Raw genomic sequence first — 24,050 nt, forward strand, 5'->3', positions numbered from 1 at the left:
GGGAGGGCCACGGATTATTATTTATTCCGTTCCCGGCCCTCTGTTGCGGCGAATCGTCGGGAGTCGTTCAGCCTGCGGAGACGCAGCCGAGGACAACTGCAAGCCGCTGCGGTTGTTGTCGGCGTTGCGAGAAGCTCTTCAATGCTCCATTCCCAGCATGCAAAGCCATGCCTCTTGAGATCTTCGTGATCTCCTTGATATTACCCAGCTGAAATATCGACAATGGCTTCTGTCAGGTTATTCTCGCGGCCTTTAGCCACGCTCTCGGCTGCACCACGAACCCTTCCGCGGCTGGTCCGATTTCAATCCACCTCAAGCAGCTATGAAAACATCCTGGTGTCGACGCCCAGGCCAGGTGTTGGGCTCAGTACGCCTTGATCTAAATTTGCATCCGTGAGAGAGTCGCTTCTGACAATACCAGTCACACTCAATCGTCCGAAGGCACTGAACGCCCTCTCCAGCGCTCTGTTTGTCGAACTCAACGATGCCCTGAAGAAATACGAGGAGGACAAGGACATTGGTGCCATTGTTCTGACTGGAAGCGACAAAGCATTTGCAGGTAAACGCAACAAGTATCGCTAATAGAACGTTCGGACTGATAGACTGTGAATAGCTGGCGCGGATATCAAAGAAATGGCCCCCTTGACCTTCTCCGACGCATATGTCAACAACTTTATTGCTCCCTGGTCCTACATGATGACTCTGCGAAAACCCGTCATAGCAGCAGTATCGGGGCATGCTCTTGGCGGCGGCTGCGAGCTTGCTATGATGTGCGATATCCTTTATTGCACGAAGACTGCAAACTTTGGCCAGCCTGAGATCAAGCTCGGCACCATACCAGGTGCCGGAGGTTCTCAGCGGCTCACCGCAGCCATTGGTAAGAGCAAAGCCATGGAACTCATTCTCACAGGCAATAACTTCAGCGGCGAGGAGGCCGAGAAACATGGTCTCGCTGCCAAAGCCTTCGATGGAGGTAACAAAGAGGTTCTTGAGGGTGCTCTAAATACGGCTGAAAAGATCGCCAGTTACAGTCGCGTGGCAGTTATTGCGGCCAAAGAGGTCGTCAATAAGAGTCAAGACCTTGGGGTCAGAGAGGGTGTCGAATACGAACGACGCATCTTCCACAGTCTGTTCGGCAGTCAAGATCAGAAGATCGGCATGAAGGCCTTTGCGGAAAAGAAAAAAGCTGAGTGGACGCACTCATAAACCCGGAAAAAAGGGGGATGAGGGGAGCAAACTGTAACCAACTCAGATTCAAAAGAGCGAAGCATGGGGCTCGTGGTATAGTACTCAGTACAATCGGGAAAGTGGTCTAACAGACTACAGTATAGGTTAGAGGAAGGCAAGGCTGATAATATGCCAACGCGGACCAACCAAAACACTACCCGCAGCAGGGTGTTCGGGCTACTCCTGCTACCATTCGACGATCGACGATCGTGTCTCCTGGGTTCCGGATTGCATAGCGTTACGCTTGTATGTACCGAGTCAATCACCACACCCCTATTACTTGTCTCGAGAGTTCACGCTTCCAGCTGACGTGAGGGCCATGTTTGCCCCGGTCCACTAACTCCGGGAAATCTCGGATTTAAAGACTTCCTTTTTTCGTCGGTATGAATGTACCGGGTATTGAAAGCGTTTCAGTAGTGGAGCTGCCTCCCTTCACCATTTACGGAGCGCATAGTAGACAATATTCTAATGTTAGCAAACCCATTAACCCTTTGAATCAGAAGATGGACCCGGGATTCGAAGCCTGTCACTCCAGAAACAACGCTTGATGACCAAGAGGGCTAGGTCTGGACATGCTCTCTGCCCGGCTAGGAAGACAGTCTCGCATCGACCGCCGAAGATCCGTCATCAAACAGACGCACTGCCTTTGCGGGTAACTCGCACACCGCATGTGTTGAAGGATCTAGGCCAGGCCTGACCCGAGAACCAAACAGATACTTGCAGCACACGATGGCACGTTCAGGCTTCATACTATGTAAAGCGGGATCCATTTCCCTTGGAGCTTCGAAGAATCAATCCAGTCTAAGTAACGACGCAGGCTCGGGCGCGCAGAACGAATGAATGGCAAGTTGGTTTCGGATGGCAATTGCCATATCCAGCTATTCCAGTCGTTCCTGGCAGAGGGTTCCATCGCCTCCACCCTCCACCTCCACCTCCACGCACTAATTACCTAGGTATACGGGTGGCTGTGCGATGTAATATCGTTGTTGGCAAGAAGGCGAATTGCCTGTGACGCTGCACGAAAGTACGAGCAATATTACACCCGTACTGTTTCATCAATCCCAAGCAGAACGAAGGCGAGATGTGATCAAGTAATCTCTGCAGAAGAATCTGTCAGCTGTGGCGGTACTCGGCATGAATGATCCGGAGTGACAGGGTCCGTTTAGATAAATGCCACTAACTGTCTTTTACCTACATACCGAGTATCTAGCTATTAGGTAGGTGGATGTTTTATTCCCCCTAAGATTGAGATATGTACCTATCCAGGTACGGAGTATGGAGTACATAGCAATGTACTTCGTAAAGAGTGGCTTGACTCTGACATATGTCCTGGAAGGAGAGCACAGAAAGCGACCGTGGACGATGGCCGATTGTGCCACTCATTCTGGTCCCCCTATGCCACTCGATACGTGTTGGTCCGTGGCACTCACGACTCAGGGGAACGAGTCATTTGCCGATCCGACTCTGATTGTTCCAGTGCAAGAGCTGCAAGCACCAAGCACAACTCCAAAGCCTCGTCAGGCCCCCCATGTTGCGCTACTGCTTACTCGACAGGGATCGTTCCACAGCTTGCCCAGAACGACCTTTTTCCATCTGCGAGAGTTTGGGCGGCTCGTATTTAATACTTGCTGAGTCTGCTGTCCAAAATGAGCATGTAGGTGGGGTAGCGGAATTAGAGTCTTGTAACACTGTGATGCATTCGTATCTCCAGTTCGGTGGAACCCCACCACGGTTGACCCTTGAACAAACGTGCTAGGAGGGGGCGACGGGTATCCAGCCTGTTGATTTGCCACGGTCGGGCTCGGCGGAGTTCAATCCAAACCCAAGACGCTTGAAAGCGATGCTCTCGGCCTGACGAATCGATATGGTTGCTGAATCCAATCCGTTCTAGAGTCGTATGCGTGATCGTTGACCGGTGCTCGTGGCGCTGGGTTGCTTCGTTTTCCAGTGTTTCAGCGAAGCTTACCTGGAGTCTGCGGGGTTGCTTCGAGGATATATAAAACCATCGTTGACTTCGTGGCTCAACTGCTCTTCAACACTTTTCTTGTGAACTCAACGCTGATCAAGATCAGTTCCGTGCAAAAAGCTTCAACCTTACAAAGTCGACCCAAAAGATGGCCCCATCAGCAACCACCGATGCTCCCACACAGGGATACAAGCCAAAGCACATTGAAGACCGCCTCTTCATCAATGGTGAATTTGTTCCTTCAAAGTCGGGGAAGAAGTTCGACATCATCAACCCCAACAACGAGAAGTTCGCTGCATCAGTCTATGAAGCTGGCGCTGAGGATGTCGACGAGGCCGTGAAGGCGGCTCAGGCTGCTTTCCCTGCTTGGTCCGCCCTTTCTGCCGCAGAGAGACAAGGATATATTGAAAAGTTGGCTGATGCCATCGAGAAGAACCTGGAGGAAATTGGTTACCTGGAAGCCATTAGCATGGGCAAGCCCTACATTGGCGACTGTGAGTCCTCGAATTGCTCTGCATCATTTGGATCACTGACCCTTGTCCAGTCTTTGGCCACGTCGGTGTTCAGATTCTGAGATACTTTGCAAGCAGAGCTCTTGATGTCCAAGGAGAGTCGTCCCTGAATACCAAGGACATGGTCAATATCACTTTCCGTCAACCTTTTGGGGTTTGCGGTGCCATTATTCCGTGGAACGTGCCTCTCCTCATGCTCATCAACAAGGTCGGCCCTGCACTTGCTACTGGCAACACCCTGGTCCTCAAATCCTCCGAGAAATCACCTCTTTCCTCCCTTGTCATCGGTAGGCTCTGCCAGGAAATTGGTCTCCCCAAGGGTGTCTTGAACATCCTCAGCGGATACGGAAGACCTTGTGGTGAGGCTATTGCCAAGCACATGGACATTCGAAAGGTCTCCTTTACAGGTTCCGTCATCGCTGGTCGAGCTGTCAAGAAAGCTGCCGCCGAATCCAACCTCAAGAATGTCACTCTGGAATTGGGTGGCAAGAGCCCGTTGATCATCTTCGACGACGCAGACCTGGCCAAGGCCGTCCCGGCTTCTGCTTTCTCTATCCTCGCTAATTCCGGCCAAGCTTGCATCGCCAGCTCGAGAGTGTACATACATGCCAACATCGCCGATAAATTTATGGAAGCAATGAAGACCGCCATGGTCCAGATGGGGACGTCGGGCGATGCCACGGTCGCTGGTACCCGACGAGGACCCCAAGCTGACAAGATCCAATTCGACCGCGTGATGGGCTACCTGAACTATGCCAAGGAGCACGGTCTCGAGATGCCTATCGGTGGCGGCCGAGAAGGCACAACCGGTTACTTCATTGAACCTACCATCATCGCCAACGCTCCTGAGGACTCCAAGGTCATGAAGGAGGAAATCTTCGGACCTGTCGTGTGCATCAACACTTTCACGGACGAAGAGGAGGTGCTGAAGCGCGCCAATGACACCGAATATGGGCTGTACGCAAGTGTCTTCACCAAGGACATCTCCCGGGCTTTGCGTGTGGCCAAGGCTCTCGAGGCTGGATCTGTAGGCGTCAATTGCACGAGCCCGACTATGGCCATTGACATGCCGTTTGGTGGCTTCAAGCAGAGCGGCGACGGACGTGAATTGAGCAAGTATTCGACGGATTATTGGACTGAGTTGAAGTCTGTCTTCATCTCCTTGTAAATGAATATGACCGGGATGGCCGACGTTCGAACAATTAGACAACAAAAGTATGTGCTCATCGTCAAAAATGATCACCAAGATGAATGTCAGCGCATTAAAAATGTGCGATAGCCTTCGAACGGAGGTAGTCAGTGTTATACCCCGTGATGTCGTGAAGTAGATGGGATATGCTGACAGCGAAATAAGTCTACCGGAGGCGAGGCTTTGGATATACATAGTATTTCTTGCAAGCACTTCCTTCAGTGACCGCGACCGGCCTCATTTCGGTCCAATTTCGCACAAATGGGAGAGACCTGCACACTGTCTACTTTTGCTCTAGGTCGTTCTGGTCGTTTGAAAGCAGTCTAGACACTGTTATTTCCCTGCCGCAGCTTCAGGAACATGCATCTTCCTTGGCTGGAAACCCGCATTGATCGACCACGACCGAGTGCTGTCTTGTTTGCGAAGCCTCCAAATTCACGGTCTTGAAAGATATGCCATCATTTCAGCCTTTTTTGCGCCATCGAGATCCCTTACAATTTACTCTGGAGCGATGCGACTTTTCTGTCAGACCACTGAGTGCCAAATCCCTCGCATGCGGAGACGCCCTCCTCTCTGCCGTCAGCTACAGTTCAAACGCCAATGACTACCTCGGATAAATCACGACACGGAATCAGATCACCCGGAAGGAGAATAAGAAACAGTCACGATTGCTAGTGGCTAGAGAGCTGGCCAGGCTATGTTGATCTGCAATGTGAAGGCGCCATTCTGCAGTGCAGGGACCGGACACGGAGGAAGAGACGGACTCCGCAGAGCCGAAGAACTCCTAATACCCGCGAAAGCAACAAGCTGAACAGCTTTGGACCCAAGCATTTTGATCTCCTGCTGCCATCTATTAGGCAAATGAAAACGGGCTTCAGCTGACATTGCGTTGCGTCAATGACAGCATATGGATTCGAAGGCAGAGGACAGGAAGGGCAAATGAAACGCTCCCCCTTCTGACCCTCCCTTGCCCTTCCATGCTCGCCGATGTCGAGAACGACGACGCTACCTCAGACACTGTTCAATCATTATTCCTACGACGTTGTCGGCCACTGCCAAACGTCCGCCACTTCCGGCTCCTGATGATACCCCGGGGCTGAGGGCACACCGGGCATGTCGCCACTGTGTTCAGATCAAAGCGAAATGCGTTCCACTGGCAGGATCTAACAACTTGATCTGCGTTAGATGTCACCGCTTGGGCAAACCATGCACCACCCCGGCACCGCTGCCACGCAAGCCGCGGAATAATGGAAACTGACCCGGGTTTCGCAGTTAGAGGAAAAGATCAACACTCTGACTGATCTCTTGAGGTCTAGTAGCGGCGGTTTGAATGCAAAAGCACGGGCTGACCTTTTTTCTGCTCAAAGTGGGTGTACCGAGTATTCTCAGCCTACTCCTACTGTTGTTCCGGAAAGTGTCGCTGGCTTGCCCAATGGACTATGGTCGGCTTCGCTCCCGGTTCCGCCAACGTCAATGACGGCTCCTGATGGAAGTAACCACAACGATCCTATACAGAGGGAATCCGTTGTCGGTGAATCTACGGTCTGCGCATGGTCGAGTAAAACAGAGGAACCCACTGGTGCCAAGACACGCGGCCATTTTCGAGTCAGCTTGGCTCCAGTGTTGGACGAAAAGCTACTGAGCAATTTCCGTACACAGATGAATATACATTTCCCTTTTGTGGTGATTCCACCCCAGGCAACAGCTGCTGCTCTTCGTGAAGAGATGCCGTTCCTCTTCCGAACTTGCATCACGGCCGCCGCTCAAGCAGACCCATTGCTACTACGACAAATGGCAGACGACTTGATGAGATACATCGGAGATCGCATGTTGATGAAAGGAGATAAGTCAATCGATCTTTTGCAAGGGCTATTGGTGTTCAGCACCTGGTACCAGTACTACAATCACAACAACCCCCAGGTGATGAATCTTTTCCATTTAGTGACTGCCATGGTCACTGACCTAGGGCTGAATCGACCTATCCAGCCCGCAGTGCTGACCCCAATCGGCATGGTGGTTGATGCGGCCCAGATGTTTCACGGCAGGTTAGTCAACCAAGGCATCCAGACCTCTGACGACCGACGAGCCCTTCTTGGAGTCTATAACCTTGCGGGACAGTTATCTTCGTGCCTTCGGAGATCAGATCCCATGCGCTGGACGCAACATTTGGAAGACTGTTGCAATGCTCTCACCGACGCAGCAGAGTACCCCTCCGATATCTATGCTGTTCAGTTGGTCCGACTGCATCGGGTTATAGAGATATATTCTCCCTCTCTCGGCCTAATGACAACATCGACTTTACCTATACGGAGTTTCATGAATTGTTTTGAAAAAGATCTCCGGCAATATCAAGGGAGCTTGCCTCCCAGCCTTGCCGGAAACAAACTCCTGGATATGCAGATTCACAGCGCTTATATCTGCCTTTTCGAGACCATATTCGCAGTCCAGGCGGACATAGCATATCACCGAGCCGAAGCATTGCATTCTTGTTTGAATCATATCAGTGAATTATTTGACAGCCTAGACGCCATCCCTTGGCGGTATTTGCCGAACTTGACTTTCTAGTTCTGGCTTGACGTCGTTCATGCCTTGATTGTTCTAGCTAAGGTGTCGTTCCTTGTCCTTGATGGATGGGATTTGCGATCGATGAGGGGTTCGAAAATGAACTTTCCGTCCACTGTAGACCGTATGGTGCAGAAACTGGAAACGGTATCGCAACAGAGCCTTGCATCTGGAGATTTGGCGGCAAGTCATGCAGTCGCAGTGCGCTTCAGTCTATTCGCAGAGAAGATGCGCCTTTGCAAGAAATGGTACACGAATAAGCTAAAGCAGAAGCCGACCACCCAACTTCAGGTCTTGACACTAGCGCGCTTCCGGACGGCATCTCGATGGAGGAGTTGTTCGAGGGCTTCGAGGACAGCATCTGGCCAGACCTCACGGCTGATTGGAACGCCAATATGCAATTTTATGAATACAAACATCACCTCGAGGCCAGCTCCGGCCGGCTGCGTTAGAGTCAATCTTCCATCTGTTGAGCGGGGTGGGGATGGGATACGGAGTGTAAAGGAGGACGTTGAGTCCCGACCCTTGGACACGGATGCGGCCCATATAAACATCGAGTTGCAATACTTTTCAGACCTTCGCCTTCATTACCGCCGTCACTACTTTCGATGAAGCCGGCAGGCGTAAAGAGAACAGCATTGGTCAACATGAGGAAACAAGCCGCCGTCTCAACCCATGAATCGCCCCCCGTCCCGGGATCTGTTTCCACTCAACTTACTGGGTCACGCAAAAATGCAGACGCGCTTCAGACATCCTCCACGAAAGGAGACGAAGGACACCAATATTTGGGGCCACGGGCTCTCACACTTCTGGGCGGCTCCCTTCTGCTCGTCATCCTACTCATCACTGTCGATGCCTCCATTCTTGCAACTGCCATCCCCCAAATCACAGATCACTTCCATACCATCGCAAACAGTAAGTTCCCCTTCGTTGGAAAACGTAACAACATTTTCCAAGAGTTGTTGTCAAATGTGTGGTAATTTCGAGGCGAACTAACAGATGTTGGCAGTTGGCTGGTATCCCGCGGCATACATGATCACAAATGCATCGTTACAGCCTCTTACCGGAAAAGTGTTTACATACTTCCCTCTCAAGGGCGCCTTCCTTGTTTTTGTCGCCGTCTTCGAATTAGGTTCCTTGATATGTGCTGTTGCCTCGTCTAGTACTATGCTAGTAGTGGGGCGAGCAGTCGCCGGTATAGGCGCATCAGGTCTTATGAACGGGGTCCTCACTATACTTGCCGTTGCCGCTTCTCCTTCTGTTCGACCTACCATGATGGGCCTCCTCATCTCCTTCGCCGGTGCTGGACAACTCATAGGCCCGCTGGTCGGCGGTGCCTTAACTGAACATGCTTCATGGCGTTGGTGTTTTTGGATCAACCTTCCCATCGGCGCGGTGGCCATAGTTGCGACGACATTCATCCGTTTTCCGGCATACAAAGCTCGCAAGCCAAGCTGGGCATTGTGGGATGTGGTTCACGACTTTGACATCACCGGATTTGTCCTTTTCGCACTAGCATGCATTATGCTTCTACTCGCTTTGGAATGGGGTGGAACTACGTACTCATGGTCGTCCGCCACAATCATCGGACTCTTATGCAGGTCTTCAGGGACATTCATAGTCTTCATCATTTGGGAGTATCGCCAGGGAGATTCTGCCATGTTCCAATATCGCTAATACGGAAGCGAGTCATTTACAGCAGTTTGATCAACGCTGCATTACAGTTCGGAGGCATATTGGTACACGTCTATTACCTGCCGCTCTGGTTCCAAGCGATCAAATCAGCCAGCCCAACAATGAGTGCAGTCTACATCCTCCCAACATTCGGGTTGCAAATCTTCAGTGCGATCTTTGCTGGAGCACTAACATCTCGGTTCGGCTATCTTATGCCACTCTCAGCGACGGGTTCTATCTTTATTACAATCTCAGCAGGGCTAGCCAGCACACTCACTACAGATGCTGACGCGGGGAAATACATTGGATACCAGGTCCTCAACGGAGTTGGACGAGGCTTGTCAATGCAACAACCGGTCCAAGCGGTTCAGTCCATCGTTTTACCTGCCATGATCCCGATCGCAACCGCCACTGTGGCATTCTCACAGACGTTCGGCGCCGCCCTGTTCATCAGCCTCAGCCAAACCACCTTTCTCAACTTGCTTCGCCCAGCGCTACGCACTCATGCACCCAATATAAATGCACAAGATGTCATTAACACCGGTGCAACGAATTACCTAGCCAAGCTCTCAGTCGGGCCGGACAACGCCGATACAAGAACTGGTGTGCTCCTAGCGTACAACCAGGCGGTTACAAGGACATTCTACCTCGCGGTGGGATGTGGAGTTGGTGCCTTTGTAACGAGTTTGGGACTGGGGAAGACAAAGGTGGAAACGAAGAAAGAGAAGAAGAACAACGACGCCGAGAAGCGAATTGAGAAGGAGGAGAAGGACGAGAGACGCAGCGGCCTGGAGGAAAGTGAGAGAAGCAAGAAGGAAACGGGGCCTCACGACGACAGCGTCAACGGTTCGCCGCAGCCGAGCCGTATGGCTTCGTGAGAGATGAAGTAGAGGAGGATCCCTTGCGTCTTGCATCTACCGACATCAAGCCAAGCCTCGTGCTGCCCCGGGAGCTTAGGAGAATACAAAGACACATGGGCTGCCGGGTGTTTATGCGGCTTCATGGATTTGGGGACGAAAGCGGAGCCATCTTTCCTCTGCCTTTCAATACACAGGCACAATCTACGACGGAACTAACATAGAAGCCAAGAAAAGGTGCGCATTCGGATTCGAGGACTTCGGGATAGAATGATACTTGGATCTCTGGGTCATCAGTAACTCGGTTCAGTTCGGGGGAGGCACGTTCTTTCTAATACAATCAATCTGTCTTCTCTCTAGTGGACGGGATACTAGTTCTATACTATATTGGCCTTCTTGTTTCCCGTAACCCCTGAACCCTACTTTCCATGCTGACCACCGTCTAGTTAGTTTGCGCGTGCCCTTCTTCGGTTCCGTCGCAATTGCTCAACGAACGCAGAGAACATGATCTTCCCTGCGCAAGCGTCCATCGTCTGAAATGACCAGCTCCTTACTAAATGCGTCCTTCGAGAAATCAAGCGTCTCTCTTGCTCGGATCAGCGGCTGAAGGTGGAGATTTATGCACCGACTTCGAGCAGTGATTTCACAGTATCGACAACACTCTCCTCCAAACTTCGGTACTTCAATCCCAACACTTCCTTCGATCTCGAGTTATCATACCCATAGATATCCTGTGGCATATCACTCTCAAGCTTATCCGGCAGCTTGCTGGCCAGGTCTGGGAAGTTCTTCTGGATAATCTGAGCGATGTCGGCATTGGAATACTGGCCTGCTGTGCAGAAAAACCGTTTGCCACCGGCCTCGGGGATTTCCAGAGCTTTGACATGAGCAAGGGCGACATCGCGAACGTCGACCCAGATGAAGGCGCCTGTTGGAGGGAGACCAGTATCCTTCGTGCGACCTTGGATCATGTTTCTGATTCGTTCATTTGAAGTGTTAATGGTGTCAAGAGAGTTGAGGCAGTGCACGACTGGACCAAGGACTAGTGGTGGATTGATAGTAGCAATGTCAAAGTTTGGGTTTTCTTTCTCGACAAACTTCCACGCGGCTCGCTCAGCGAACGTCTTCGACGCGCGATATGTGGTCGCGGGGTCCTGCGTGGCTTCTTCTTCGGTGACCGGGTTCCAGTTTTTCTCGCTGTAGATTTTCTCGTGCGATTTGGGGTTGATGATCGCTGCAAAGGAACTGGTGATGACCACCCGCTTGACGGTGGGCGCATATTTTTTGATAGCCCTGAGAATTCCAATAGTGCCAATGATGGCCGGATCCAAGAGATCTTTCTTGGGATCCGTGACGTTGAAGTGGAATGGGGAAGCGGTGTGCAAAACGCCCTCGAAGGGCGGATCAGACTTGACGGCCTCGTCGAAGGCGTTTTCTTGGGCGATATCCTCAACGATCACGTAGCTGAGTTTATCCTTTGGTTGACTCGGGTGATTGCTCAAGATTTTTTGACCTTTTTCAGGGGAGCGCACGGTGAAGACGACCGAGTGGCCGTGTTGAAGGAGGTAATCAACACAGTGGGCGGCGATAAAGCCGGATCCACCTGTCAATAAAACCCTCATATTGTTGGACGGTTGACTATAATGTTTTCTAAAAATTGTGGATCGTAAGATGTGTTGTGTCCGAATTGTTTGGGCAAGATGTGTTCTAGTGAGCAGCATCGAGGCTCTTTATACCTTCTGTCGCATGGTTGATAAGTTCGGCAGTTGTCGGTCAAAAGTCCGTTAACACAGAGCTTGCACAGAGATAGTCGCCCTTCGATCAGAGAATGGACAATGCCAGGGACTTGTCACGTCATTATCCTGTTCCTGGGAGGACGATTCACCACTAGCCCCATGAAAACTCTTTAGCCATTCGCGTCACGATGGAGTTGGTTGACTTCATCTCCGCTAAGCCCGTCGAAATCGATGTCGTCCCTCCACATACCACGCTTTTTGAGAGCGCTCTGAGTCCAATTCGGATATAACTTAGCTTGCTCCCGAGGGTTATCCTGAGTCGCAAGCCAAACCATTCTTCTCAAACCCCGTCGGTATTGTTCTGCCTGCGAGTAAGTCATGTCTGGGAATGCCTTGAGTTGCGCAACCACATGATTGGGTGAGACACTTCGAAGGTCGCGGTAGGACGCGTAGCCGAGACGGATCAAGAGGCTGGCTGTTTTGGGAGTGATGGCCAGGTCGGCTTGTAGCTGCCGTTGTGCATTCATTTTTAAGCTGAAAGCGGTTGAATCGCCCATTGAAGTGAAGGACGAAAGAGGGAGAGACTCAAGGCATATTACTAGCTTGGACAGAGCCTATGTCATAAAGGCTATACTCGGTAAAGCGAGCGAATTCGCAATCATGCACCCGCCTGTTGTGGTTGTGGCCGTGGCCGTGGCTGGAGGGTAGGTGGCGAGGTACTGGGTACCGAGTAGGTGGCACATACCTAGCGAGCTCGGGGGGGAGAGCCCAAAGAGCCTAGTAGCCCAAGCCATAAATCACCAGCCTGGAGTGAGGGGGCAGAGGCCACTAGGCTGCGGAGAAATTGTCGCCACCCACTACTGAGTACTTAGCACAGAAGGCCAGAGAAGGCACAAGGCTGCCCATCTCTGCACCTTTTAACGCGATTTCACCGCGCAGATTGTTCACACAGATTTAATCCAAGCATCATGGGGAATGACGGAGGAAGGTAAGTCGAGTCTTTGCCTCCCTGAGACTTTGATATAACTAACAGTCGACAGTATCCCCACGCGACGTGAGCTCGTTAAGGAAGCCGCGCGAAACCCAACCGCAACCGAACTGAAAGACAAGCAAAAAGAGCACCTTGCCCATCGTTGGTCCACCTGTCCAGTCTCTCACAAACCTCTCGTCAAGCCTATCGTCTCAGATTATGCAGGCGACCTCTACAACAAGGATGCCATTATTCAGTTTCTGCTGCCCGCCGAAGCCAGCTCGGTGGACAAGCAAGAGTATGAGAAATTTATCCAAGGCCGCATTACGAGTCTGAAAGATGTTGTTGAAGTGAAATTTGAAACGGAACATGATGAAAAGACTAAGACAGACAGATGGATCTGCCCTATCACTTCCAAGGAGCTGGGTCCCAATGTCAAGGCAGTTTACCTTGTACCCTGCGGCCATGCCTTCTCACAAGAGGCCATCAAAGAGATGAAGAGCGAGGGGAAATGCGTTCAGTGTGCCTCCCCGTACGAAGAACGAGATGTCATACCAATTCTTCCTAGTACCGAGAAAGACAAGACGTCCGTATTGGAGCGGATAGAAACCTTGAGGTCTTTTGGACTCTCACATTCCTTGAAGAAAGCCGGCGGCAGCAAGAAGCGGAAGGCAAATGGTGACAGCAAGTTGGCACAAGGCCAGAATACTTTGGAAACGCAAGCAACAGGGGCGGATGGACAGGGGAGATCAATGCCAGCTAATCCGCCTCGCTCGGGAGGAGCCCAGTCAGGAAGCCCCACGACAGACTTGCCAAATGGCATGAGGAATGCCACAACCGCCAGCCTCACTGCCCGAGTCATGCAAGAGGAAGAAGCCAGGAAGAAAAGACGGCGTGAGAACGAGAACATCAGCTCGTTGTACACCAAGAAATCAGACGAGAAAGCCAGGCGAGACGGCGATTTCATGACCCGGGGGTTTTCGATTCCTGCAAATGCCCGACACAGATAGTACAACTCCATTCATGGTCTTGGCTAAGGATATTGATATGCCGCTTGCCCTACACCCCCTGGTATGGAGAAACACTGGATCAGCCATTCTGGCCAAATATAGCCAACTTTCAGCACAGGGAAGTCGACATATTGGCTGATGCTATCAATACTAGTATTCCAAGATTCAACAGGTGCTCCCTTGTCAACTGATGCACTTGGTGGGGAATGTCTCGAGGTCTTGATAATCAAACCCCTGCAGCCAGCCGAACAACAGCAAGAGGATACAAATAGCCTATCATTCATTTCACTTCCAGGAGACGAGGCCGAATTCGGCCGTTCAAGGCTGGCTTACCCCTCTCGTTGGCTTATTGGCTCACGTCCGAGTGTCGACCTACCCCAAAGATATCAGCGCAACGGTCCAAACCCAGTGCCAATCGGAAATCAACATCACGATTCGCCTGCGAGTGCAGGACCTTACTCTCTCATCGTGGTTCGGCCGCATCACCGTGGGAGCTTTTGTCGTTAGTGTTTCTCGCGCCCTCAATCCCTTGCGATGCCGCCAAGGTGCGTCGGGATTTGATACAACAACGCATGCCTTTTTGGAAGTCTCTAGCTTACGACATAAACTGGACGACACTCCTGCTGTTCCAGTAATCCGCATGCTCGGGTATAAAACAAAGTACATGTCTCACAACATGTTCCAAGGGCTTGAAACGTGACAGTTCTTTCGGTACACCTGCTTAACAAGACACGACTTGACCTGACGCGTTTCAGAAAGAGGCATCCCAAATCTTTCGAGTTTGGTGTCATTCATATATTATGTCGAAGTTTCCTTCCTTCACCAAAACATGGCATCACTCGCCCTACGCCACGATTGACCCTCTTGAGCCTTCTCTGTCTGCCCACGGAAAGATTGTTTTCATCACCGGCGGCGCGACTGGAATTGGCAAAGCAACAGCAATCGCTTTTGCACAGGCCAAGGCACGCGCAGTCGTCATAACAGGCCGGACCCGATCCACGCTCGACAGTGCGAAGGTAGAGATTGAGAGCGCAGCCAAGGCTCGAAACAACGTGGACTTCCAGTGTCTCATCTTTCGCGCTGATGTTACTTCGACTAAGGCCATGGACGACGCCTTCTCGCAGACTGTTCAGAAATTAGGCAGAATCGATGTTCTCGTCTCCAACGCAGGGTACCTGGATAGGCACTCACTCATTACCGAATCGGAGCTCGATGATTATTGGCAATGCTTCGAGACGAATGTCAAAGGTGCCCTCGTCGTTATCAATGCATTCTTGAAGACCTGTCCGCGGGCTCAAGGTCAATCAACCGGACCGTCCGAGCCCACGGTTTCCAAACCCGTCATCATCAATATCTCCACGGGCGCCGCGCACCTACCTCCCTCGATGTTAACCACGTTCTCCGCCTATGCCACTTCGAAACTCGCGGCTCTCCACATCTTCTGCTATCTCCAAGCCGAGAATCCCGATAGTCTCATCGTATTCAACCTCCAGCCGGGTGAGATCCCCACTGCGATGGCCAGAAAGGGGCAGCGAGACATGGCCAAGGATGATGTACGGTTGCCTGCATCCTGGTGCGTTTGGGCCGTCGCTAAAGCGGAGACCGAGGCGAATTTTCTCAAAGGCAGATTTGTGTGGGGAAATTGGGACGTCGATGAGTTGAGTGAGAGGAGGGAGGAGGTTGTGAGAGGGGATCTCCTAAAGGTTGAGTTGAAAGGCTGGGGCGGGGAGTTTGTAGAGAGGTATGTCGAGTGAGGAATCTACAAGGACAGCTCAACGGATGATTTTTTCTACTTGGGGCTCAAGTAACGAGAAGACGTGCCGGTGGTGCTGTCCACGCCCCAGGATCCGGTCCTTCCACATCCAAGAAAATTGCATGTTCACTATCTTTGAGGGCGTTCAGCTTCATCCTTTCCCAAGTCCACCGCCGCCAACTTAACTACTAAGATATTCATTCCGGGAGCTGGGTCCACCTACATAAGGCTGGTTGTGCGATTCGATGGAGCCGGAGTGAGAGCTGACCCAATTGTTTCTCATTCCTAGTTGTTCAATTGTCACCTCTAGGCTCTTAAAGATCGTCTCACTCACCTACATCATTCATTGGATCAACCATGTCACCAGGCGAACAGAGCCTCAAAGGATCTATATACCATCCCTTGGCTACGGAAGAGAGCCCAGCGTGGAATGTCGTCAAGGACTAATACCTAGGTAGTCAGACGAAAGGAGTTAAATCAGGCTCCACACCCTCGGCTCAGGGAAGATGTGCGAGTTGGTCACTGACGGGTTAGAATGGAGTATTACAATCTCTTGGGTCGGACACGACGGTTACATATTACCTCTAACAAAAATTTCAAAATTTATGCCGTCCCGGAGGGGCATGTAGTCTTCGTGTTGGAGAAGCGACAAGCAAGCTTGCCTCTGCATCTCTTCAGCGGTCCAAAAGCCCGCCGTCAAGCAAATCCCTAAAAGCACGTCATCCACAAGGTTCTAGGAAACCGACATGTGGCCACACATACATAGGGGATCTGCTGTCGCAGCGAGCTCTTCTTGCATTACCCACGTACGACTCCACCAAGGTTTACTGAAGAGCTTTTTGAGACCTGTTTCGTGTTTCTGATAGGGCTCCTCGTTTTCGTTACGATTTCCGATGATATCAATGGCTTTTGCAATATCCTCGTCTGGAGTACCTAACCAAACGAGCACTCTGGACGCCTAGGAGTATATGTCGCGCAATTGGCGTATTTGGTGATTCTTTTCTTAGTTGTCCGTCTGATTGAATTGCGTTGTTGAACACCAAGCTATCCAAGCCATGGCGGTGAATAGTGTTTACGTACTGGGCTCCCCTATGAGCTCGAGCGCCATAGTTGACGTCAAAATGCTATGACATCGTCTTACAGCATTTCTTGATATGCTAATCTATTGTGAGCTCATCCTACCTAGCCATTAACCGTGCTAGGTTCATAAAGCTTCTGGAACCTGAATTTAACGCCGCGGTCAAAACTTTTGCTTCCCCCCTAGCTGAATACCCAACTGACGGTTTCGATGATGTAGTCCAGGGCCTCTTTCAGCCTTTCCAATAACCAGGTGAAAGCAGAGATAGTACCCTCGACTAAAAGAGTGATAAGATGCATCAAAACGTCTCTCAGTCCAGTGAGCATCGCATTTAAATCACTTTCTAAGCCGGATGAGGTGTTGGCGCCTTCTGCAAAAGTTTGGGCATGTCGTGCGGCCATGGCCTGCCTTTTCGCGTGAGCTGCTTGGGCTGCACGCTTGTGTAGCTCTTCACCTATGGAACTGACCCTGCCAGCCAGCAATTTTTCAAGTTCCGACATCTGCTCGTTAATTTCTGCGCTCATATGATGCGTAGTATTCTCTCGAGTGAGACGAATGTGTTGAATAGTGCGGAGCACAGTCGACTGCCTCTCAGCAAGGACTTCAACGGAGAGTTTGCTCCATTCGAGGTTTTGGCGCGAGTTTTCACTCGCATCCTGAAGGTAGGGTTTGAGCAGTGAGAGCAGCCAACTAAGGATCCCACCAACGATCCGCCTTGCGAAACCAAGAAGAGGAGTCGCCACTAGTAATGCGCTGGCTATAGCGGAGACATTACCCACGATTCCCAAAGCGACTCCGAGGTTTGCACCGCGAATGCTTTCTAGCTCACGGTCAATCTCATCAAGACACCCATCGTCTGCTGATACCGATTGATAAATTCGTTGCGCCAGTTGAATAGCTTCAGTTGCTGACAAAACTTGATCCACCCCTGAAGTACTGGTCAGCATGCTATACCGATATCAAGGGTAGGAAGCCCACCTGGGACGTGAACACGCTGTCGTTGGAACCTTTCGATTGTCTCATCATATACCGAGTTGTACTCTGATGAGGTCATAGCATCGTGAGCCATCCTGGAGAGGTTGCCGATGACTTGATCAAACTCTTCATCATCCACAGATTTAAATTTACAGAGAGCTGTATGATCGCGATTGAGGCCGATCACGGTTTCTTGACTGCTTGGGAGTCCGAGAGTTATGAGACCGTCATTCTCTATTACAATTGCCAAAAATGTGCTGGAAGAATGCCATCGACTCGGTCTGGCTGTCACTAAAGTGCACGGGGTCGGTATGATCGAGCGGCTTCACGACATTGCCATGGGAGTAGTGATGGCTTTCCAGTTCTATGTCAACAGTGATGGAAGGCTCGGTCGGCTCGGCTACGACGAGGCTGAGCCGAGGCTGAGCCACCAGCAAGCCTTGATTGTTGTTGGGCCCACTGGGCTCACAAGCCTCATCAACTCATTGACTGGTCTTGCATCGATCGACACCGTTTCTGTTCTCGTCGACGCGGTATGAACTTCAGCATCATAGTCCATGTCTTGTCGTCGAGCACAGGTCTACCAATCTGACATAACATGCAAATCAACAAGCCCTGATCCGAGTTAGTCCCATCCCCTCAGGCTTCCCACGCATTTATCCATGAGCATCACAACTTACCCACCAGCAATAGGCGCCGTCATAGCAACGGGATTTTGAAATTTGGGCTTCGCTTCTTTAGGCCCGCACGCCTCTAAATCGCACCTGTATCTTGTTCCTCCTCTACTCCAGCGTTTTTCTGTGGGTGGAGGATACACCAGAGGATACACCGGCATTTGTATTGGCTCTTGGCCCATAGATGAGCTGTCTAGTGGGACCGGATGTGGCAGTTGCTTCGTGCTTTGGTCTTGTCGCTGGTGACATTTGTGCGCGTTGCACAGGAGGGCAGTGAGGAAGAAACACATTTTTCCTTTATAATTGAGGGTGGAGTTTAGGGGATACGGGGGAGATATGGAGCGTTTGGCTGTAGGGTTCGATCGTGAGTAAGCGAATTACTGATATTCCGAGACTGAAGTGATGTGACTTTAGTGATGAAGAAAAAGGAAAAGGAAGGAGATCGCCTCTCAGCGGGAGAAAACGCGTTTGATATGAGTTACCTTGGCTAGGTGTTTATTTGGGGAAGAATGCGACAACATGAAGACATCTTTCTGAAACGGCGCATAGGCAGTCAGCTGTGATGGAGCCCATCTATACGTCGGGGGCCGTGTCGCTACGCCGTAGCCTGAGGGATTCGCACCTGTGCGTAGCTGCTCCTCCAGGCCGTATACGCCACGCGGTTTCAACGGCTGACGAAATTGCCGCTCTCCCAAAAAATTAGAAGGCGTCAACACCTAAGAATATGGCATCGATAGTCTCACTGGATATGCGGGCTCCAAGCACCGCTGGATGTTCGTCGCATGGAGCCCTAAGATGATCGACACTTGACAAACATGCCCGTGATCGCATATTCTCCCAAAAGCGGTAATGATGTGGAGCTCAGCATTTTCGGGCCCCTTAGCGGCTCAGCCTCGTGTAGACTAGAGATCTGGGCTCTCACTAGGTCGCATTGAACAGCTGGTGGTCGAAGTATGGGAAGGCTGCAGCGATCTGGCGCTCGCTCAAAGTTCTGGATAAGGCAATTTCGGTCTGTCCGCTGGCTGAGCTGCGCTGCGCGTGGAGCACTCTTGCATAAGGGAGATTTTTAACATCAGCTTTGGATGTCGATCCACCCCACTGAAGTCTCTAGATAGCCCCGGAAAGCCTTCATCATACTTTGCTTCCAGAGAGGAATATTAAAGAGCGCTGTTATGCTCGATCCGTCCAACCTCAAGAGACCCAAGTTGCAGAGCTCTTATCCTAATACCAGTAGCGCAACCGTCCTTTCCTCCAATTCTCTCATCGTCCTTTGTCGTTTGGCTTCTTTATTTCTCGTTTATTCAGATAAGCTCCCACAACTGTCGTTGCCTCAAGCATGCGGGTACTCGCTCTCACTACATTGCTCGCTATGCTCGGCAATGCAGCTTCTGTTCGCTATACTAAGAGAGCATCGGCTAGCACCGCCTCCATCCAGCTTCCATGGGCCAACTGCACCACGAACAACCTGCAAAACCTGGAATGTGCTCAGATTCAGGTACCCATTGATTGGTCCCAGCCGCAGGGGAAACAAATCACCTTGGGCATCAGCAGGGTCAAAGCCACTGGAAGCAGCGCAAGCAGAGTGGGCAGTCTAATTTTCAATCCTGGCGGACCGGGTGGAATAGCGACAGAGTTCTGCGAATATGAGGCTGCGGGAATTCCCATATTCAGCAAGGCCATCAGGGAGCACCTTGACATCGTCTGTCCTGATCCTCGCGGTGTCGGTACCAGCAAACCTATCTTGTGTGACCCCGACTTATGGAACCAAAAAAATCATTGTTTCCTCAGAACGAGGCCGAGTTCGAAGAGATGGTTAAGCACAACAGAGCCTTTGGGCAGAGTTGTCTGGACCTTAGCGGCGATTTGTTCAAGCATGTTGATACAACCAGCGTTGCGAAGGACATGGAAGCGATCCGCGCTGCTTTGAACGATGGCAAGCTCAACTGGCTCGGCGGATCTTATGGAACTCAGATCGGTGCGCAATATGCGGAGCTGTACCCCAACAATATTCGGGCCATGGTGCTGGATGGTGATGTGGGTGATTCACCTTCGGAGGTGTATCTTCACACGACCGAATCTTCTACATATGAGAACAGCCTTGATCGCTTCTTCGACTGGTGTAGCAAAAAGCAGACCTGCGCGCTCTGTGGTCAAAATGTGGCGCAGTTATTCGATGACCTCGTTGCAAAGGGAGACAAGACACCGATATCCGCGCCCGGCTGCCTTCTCACAGCAGACACCTCTTCGGCAGGCACGTGCTTCCCCAACGTGACCGGCGAAGATATCCGTTTCAATGTCCAAGGTAACTCCTACTTGACATACAAGTACGGCACCTCGTTTTCGCCCGGTAGATGGTTGAAACTCGGTATTGCCCTGAACGACACCCTCAATGGCAATGCCACAGCATTATCCTCTGCGATGGCCATGAAGGGAAGAATTCGACGGTTTGGCAAGGTTTGGCCGTGGGCTGTCTGGACTGGAACCACAACACCGCGACATTCGCGCAGAGCAAATACAAGCAGCAACTCGGAAGCGCCATTGCACCTCATACCAAGGGCGCTTCCCAGATGTATCAATATCAGACACAATGTATCGGCTGGCCCGCTCCAGTCGTAAACCCGCCGCATGTCCTAAACCAGACGGCAATGAAGTTGGTTCCGCCGATTTTGATGGTTGTAATCGGCAAATGAATTAATTTCAGTGAACCAACACCAATCTTACCTTCCGTCAGTTGCAAGCGTTACCAACTTATTCAGGGTTTGCGTCGTCGTAGTCACCTGGGCTTCTTGATGCGTGAGTGAAACGTTCGATTAGCAGACTGTCCAAAGCTTGTCAAAGAGTTTTGGCGCATTGCACAATTAAAGCCGTGCGGTAGATTTGCACTTCACGACGTCATAGCATTTGAGCCGAGGCTAAAAATATTTTGCTGATATATTTGAAACTTCTTCAAATTGTCAACAATTCATCAGAAAGGTCGCTTAGCTCAGTTGGTTAGAGCGTAAGTTGAGACTTGTCCCACTTTCAAATTGGTATTAACAGTTCAATAGGTGGTGCTAATATCAGCTTGTGCACACTATGTACCTGGTAAACGCCAAGGTCGCGAGTTCGACCCTCGTAGTGACCATCACACTTTCTCTTTTTTTAAATTTTTGACACGATATAGCTTACCTAAGCCTGCTAGACTTGGCCGAGTGGGTGCCGCGATTTAAACGCTCTATGCTATGATATCAGGGCTCTTTGCTATTACTTTGGAAGTTCCAAGGCTAGGTCAAGATTCGGCGCTAGGTGAGGAAATCTAGAGGGATCTATTACCTATTAGTAGAGGGACTGTCCCTTTATGTCCTCGAGGCGCTATATTTAGGTTAGTATCGTCAAAGGCGCCCCTCGTTTTCGAAGAGCTAGATGAACCCCGCATTACTTCTAAGAGGGGACTGTTTCTGGTCCTCGGTAACGGTTAGATAGTTGCGTTGTATACTGGGTATGGCGAGTAGGAAGGTAAATCAATCTAGGCATCGTGGGAAGAAGCCCTTCAAAAGCGGCGGCACTAACCACCAAATTCAGCGGGAGATTCTCTTCAACGTGCCTCACTACGTTGGGCTGTAAACAAACCACCCCGCTGGCAAGCGCCGCCAGGGAACACTGCTACCACATCATTCCCTTTGTTTTCGAGGATGCCGCTTCCCATTTTCGCTCATACCGAGTCCAACCTTTTCGCTCTTTAAAAATAACCCTGTGTCTGACGAAGTGATGACGAGCGTTTTCGGAACTGTGCCCAACAGGGACCGCAAGAGATTCAGACAGACTCTTCTGACATTTTCTGCTCTTCCAAAATCAAACTCAGGCTCCGAGAAATCACCCCGCCTTCCAGACCATTCAAAGAGCATCACGAAACCAGCCCGAGCACCCTCCTTGCCGGCCGAGATATGGCACCGTATTCTTGAACCGCTGAGTCCTTTGGCTCTAAAAACAATGCGGCTAGTTTGTCGAGACTGGGCTGTTATAGGCGTTGATTTCTTGTTCAGTACGGTATATCTGAACAGTTATGAGAAGTCCTGGGCCGGATTGCAGAGCCTCTGTAACTCCACTTATGCTCATTGTGTAAGAAGAATTGTATGGAACCCGCTGATATTATCTGAAGAGTGTCTCGACGGCCCAGTTTGGAGGCTCAGGTATCGGCATCTTATCGAAGGATTGAGTCAATCTGAGATTGTCGCCCTTCATCGGGAATACACTAGGGTGTATTCAAAAAGGAGAGACTTACTTCGATCCTCAGCGATTGGACCTATATCGAACGCCCTTCGAAACCTTCCCAACTGCTACGAATGTATTATATCGGATGACTATGATTTGGAGGCAACCTGCCTTGATCCGTGCATGAGAAAGAAGATCCAGAGACTCCTATGGGATCTTCCAGGTTACGCCACATGGGGACTGCGGCCAAAATGGTCGAATGTTGACGATGAATTCGTGCCTCTGGGTCCTTCCAACATGAACGACGAAGATGGTCACATATTGCGAACTGGCTTAGAAATATTTGAACTGATCCAATGCTGTGCCTCTATTAAGCGCCTGTCTGTTGAATTTTGGGACGAGAATTGGCTTCGCATGACAGAAGAACGAAACAAGGTTCCGCGATGCTCATTTGCAGTGCACGGATTCACCATCCATCGCGTTTCCCACTCGACCATTGAGAACATTGCATTCCGGCTAAAATATTGTAAGGGACCCTGGGTACCTGTCAGGAGCGATCGTCTGGCATGGATGCTTGAGGATACTTTCGGAGGCATGTCCTCGTTCCCTGCGCTACGGGAATTGTCATTCGAGCCCATTTACACTGACCCAGGCCCGTGGTCCATGCGAGGCAAATACGAGACAACGGAAGATGAAAGCTCTTCGGAGCAAAATGAGGACGATTCCTCGGATGAGCCCTGCAAATCGTCAGGAGTTCATTACACGCTGACTCAATTGGAAGAAGCATACATACCACCACCTGGTCTTACACTGAACATGATGCATTCACTAAATGCAAAGTTGGATCTGGGCCTTGTCCAGCTTCCAAAGCTGGAAAAGCTCGTGTTGACCAATGTCACGCTTGATGCGAGATGCCTCCTACTATGGCTATGCGAACAAGAGCAACTACCCGTTTCCGGACTCTCGATTTGCTTACAAGGCACCACGTTTCTGTTTGACCTCGACCCGAAGACTCTTTTCCAAGGACTTACTCAACTCAATGTCAGTTTGTGCTATGACCCTGAGAGGACATTCCATTACCCGCCTTCACCAGCTGGTTTTGTGGACGAACTTTATGGAAACAAGGCCGAGTATTTTTCTACATGGTCCGCCGGTCAAACGTCCTGGTCAAAGTATGCTGTCGATGAGCTAGCATGGGAAACTCTTCCAGCCCAAATGCCAGCATTTCCAAGTCCTGAAACTGTCTCTGCTGGAGCCATTGAATTTCGGCGCCGCCCAAGTGCTTTTATGTCCATCCAGAACGCATTCCGCCATCAGAAGCCAGACATCGAAGTTGTCTACTACTCCATGCCTGGGGTCGAGGGCGGTATCTGCGACTGGTTCGATAACACAACAGACCAGCCTGGGTCTTTGACCATCCTCGTATACAGAACACATTGGGACTATTGGCCTGCCGGCTATTTTAGTGAAGAATTCGAGAATGAAATACTCAGTCACACCACCGACCTCTATCACAGGGCGAGAGAACTCGAATGGCAAGAACAGCAACCACTGATGCAATATGAGGGAGAGTTGCTTGGATTGGATATCATGAGATACCTCTACTATGAGGAACTCCAAGATGTGTCGATAACAGGAGACCCTCTCTAGAACGGCGGCCTAAGTGTATGCTCATG

The 24,050-nt window shown here is 50.8% G+C and overlaps 11 protein-coding genes across 11 annotated transcripts; 8 read left to right on the top strand and 3 right to left on the bottom strand.

The window, feature by feature from the left end:
• Window positions 1–222: 222 nt before the first annotated feature.
• On the top strand, window positions 223–1,206 carry A1O5_13217 (enoyl-CoA hydratase; the record flags this gene model as incomplete). The annotated part of the gene is made up of 3 exons (XM_007753784.1): window positions 223–367; window positions 422–559; window positions 614–1,206. 3 exons carry the CDS (start codon window positions 223–225, stop codon window positions 1,204–1,206), a joined length of 876 nt encoding a protein of 291 aa, XP_007751974.1.
• Window positions 1,207–3,341: 2,135 nt separating this feature from the next.
• A1O5_13218 (uncharacterized protein) lies at window positions 3,342–4,873 on the top strand (the record flags this gene model as incomplete). The annotated part of the gene is made up of 2 exons (XM_007753785.1): window positions 3,342–3,687; window positions 3,738–4,873. 2 exons carry the CDS (start codon window positions 3,342–3,344, stop codon window positions 4,871–4,873), a joined length of 1,482 nt encoding a protein of 493 aa, XP_007751975.1.
• Window positions 4,874–6,367: 1,494 nt separating this feature from the next.
• On the top strand, window positions 6,368–7,459 carry A1O5_13219 (uncharacterized protein; the record flags this gene model as incomplete). The annotated part of the gene is made up of 1 exon (XM_007753786.1): window positions 6,368–7,459. The coding sequence occupies one exon, from the start codon at window positions 6,368–6,370 to the stop codon at window positions 7,457–7,459; it is 1,092 nt and encodes a 363-aa protein (XP_007751976.1).
• Window positions 7,460–8,103: 644 nt separating this feature from the next.
• On the top strand, window positions 8,104–10,008 carry A1O5_13220 (uncharacterized protein; the record flags this gene model as incomplete). The annotated part of the gene is made up of 3 exons (XM_007753787.1): window positions 8,104–8,371; window positions 8,466–9,093; window positions 9,156–10,008. The coding sequence occupies 3 exons, from the start codon at window positions 8,104–8,106 to the stop codon at window positions 10,006–10,008; spliced, it is 1,749 nt and encodes a 582-aa protein (XP_007751977.1).
• A 596-nt stretch (window positions 10,009–10,604) lies between these two features.
• On the bottom strand, window positions 10,605–11,609 carry A1O5_13221 (dihydroflavonol-4-reductase; the record flags this gene model as incomplete). Its single annotated transcript, XM_007753788.1, has 1 exon — window positions 10,605–11,609. One exon carries the CDS (start codon window positions 11,607–11,609, stop codon window positions 10,605–10,607), a length of 1,005 nt encoding a protein of 334 aa, XP_007751978.1.
• A 284-nt stretch (window positions 11,610–11,893) lies between these two features.
• A1O5_13222 (uncharacterized protein) lies at window positions 11,894–12,250 on the bottom strand (the record flags this gene model as incomplete). Its single annotated transcript, XM_007753789.1, has 1 exon — window positions 11,894–12,250. One exon carries the CDS (start codon window positions 12,248–12,250, stop codon window positions 11,894–11,896), a length of 357 nt encoding a protein of 118 aa, XP_007751979.1.
• Window positions 12,251–12,691: 441 nt separating this feature from the next.
• A1O5_13223 (uncharacterized protein) lies at window positions 12,692–13,703 on the top strand (the record flags this gene model as incomplete). The annotated part of the gene is made up of 2 exons (XM_007753790.1): window positions 12,692–12,711; window positions 12,764–13,703. The coding sequence occupies 2 exons, from the start codon at window positions 12,692–12,694 to the stop codon at window positions 13,701–13,703; spliced, it is 960 nt and encodes a 319-aa protein (XP_007751980.1).
• An 800-nt stretch (window positions 13,704–14,503) lies between these two features.
• A1O5_13224 (uncharacterized protein) lies at window positions 14,504–15,457 on the top strand (the record flags this gene model as incomplete). Its single annotated transcript, XM_007753791.1, has 1 exon — window positions 14,504–15,457. The coding sequence occupies one exon, from the start codon at window positions 14,504–14,506 to the stop codon at window positions 15,455–15,457; it is 954 nt and encodes a 317-aa protein (XP_007751981.1).
• A 1,259-nt stretch (window positions 15,458–16,716) lies between these two features.
• A1O5_13225 (uncharacterized protein) lies at window positions 16,717–17,603 on the bottom strand (the record flags this gene model as incomplete). The annotated part of the gene is made up of 2 exons (XM_007753792.1): window positions 16,717–17,462; window positions 17,513–17,603. The coding sequence occupies 2 exons, from the start codon at window positions 17,601–17,603 to the stop codon at window positions 16,717–16,719; spliced, it is 837 nt and encodes a 278-aa protein (XP_007751982.1).
• A 1,949-nt stretch (window positions 17,604–19,552) lies between these two features.
• Window positions 19,553–20,799, top strand: A1O5_13226 (uncharacterized protein; the record flags this gene model as incomplete). Its single annotated transcript, XM_007753793.1, has 2 exons — window positions 19,553–19,903; window positions 19,972–20,799. The coding sequence occupies 2 exons, from the start codon at window positions 19,553–19,555 to the stop codon at window positions 20,797–20,799; spliced, it is 1,179 nt and encodes a 392-aa protein (XP_007751983.1).
• Window positions 20,800–22,557: 1,758 nt separating this feature from the next.
• On the top strand, window positions 22,558–24,024 carry A1O5_13228 (uncharacterized protein; the record flags this gene model as incomplete). The annotated part of the gene is made up of 1 exon (XM_007753794.1): window positions 22,558–24,024. The coding sequence occupies one exon, from the start codon at window positions 22,558–22,560 to the stop codon at window positions 24,022–24,024; it is 1,467 nt and encodes a 488-aa protein (XP_007751984.1).
• Window positions 24,025–24,050: the final 26 nt, after the last annotated feature.

Source organism: Cladophialophora psammophila, assembly GCF_000585535.1.
Source record: "Cladophialophora psammophila CBS 110553 chromosome Unknown aczJe-supercont1.44, whole genome shotgun sequence".
Lineage (NCBI taxonomy): Eukaryota > Fungi > Ascomycota > Eurotiomycetes > Chaetothyriales > Herpotrichiellaceae > Cladophialophora > Cladophialophora psammophila.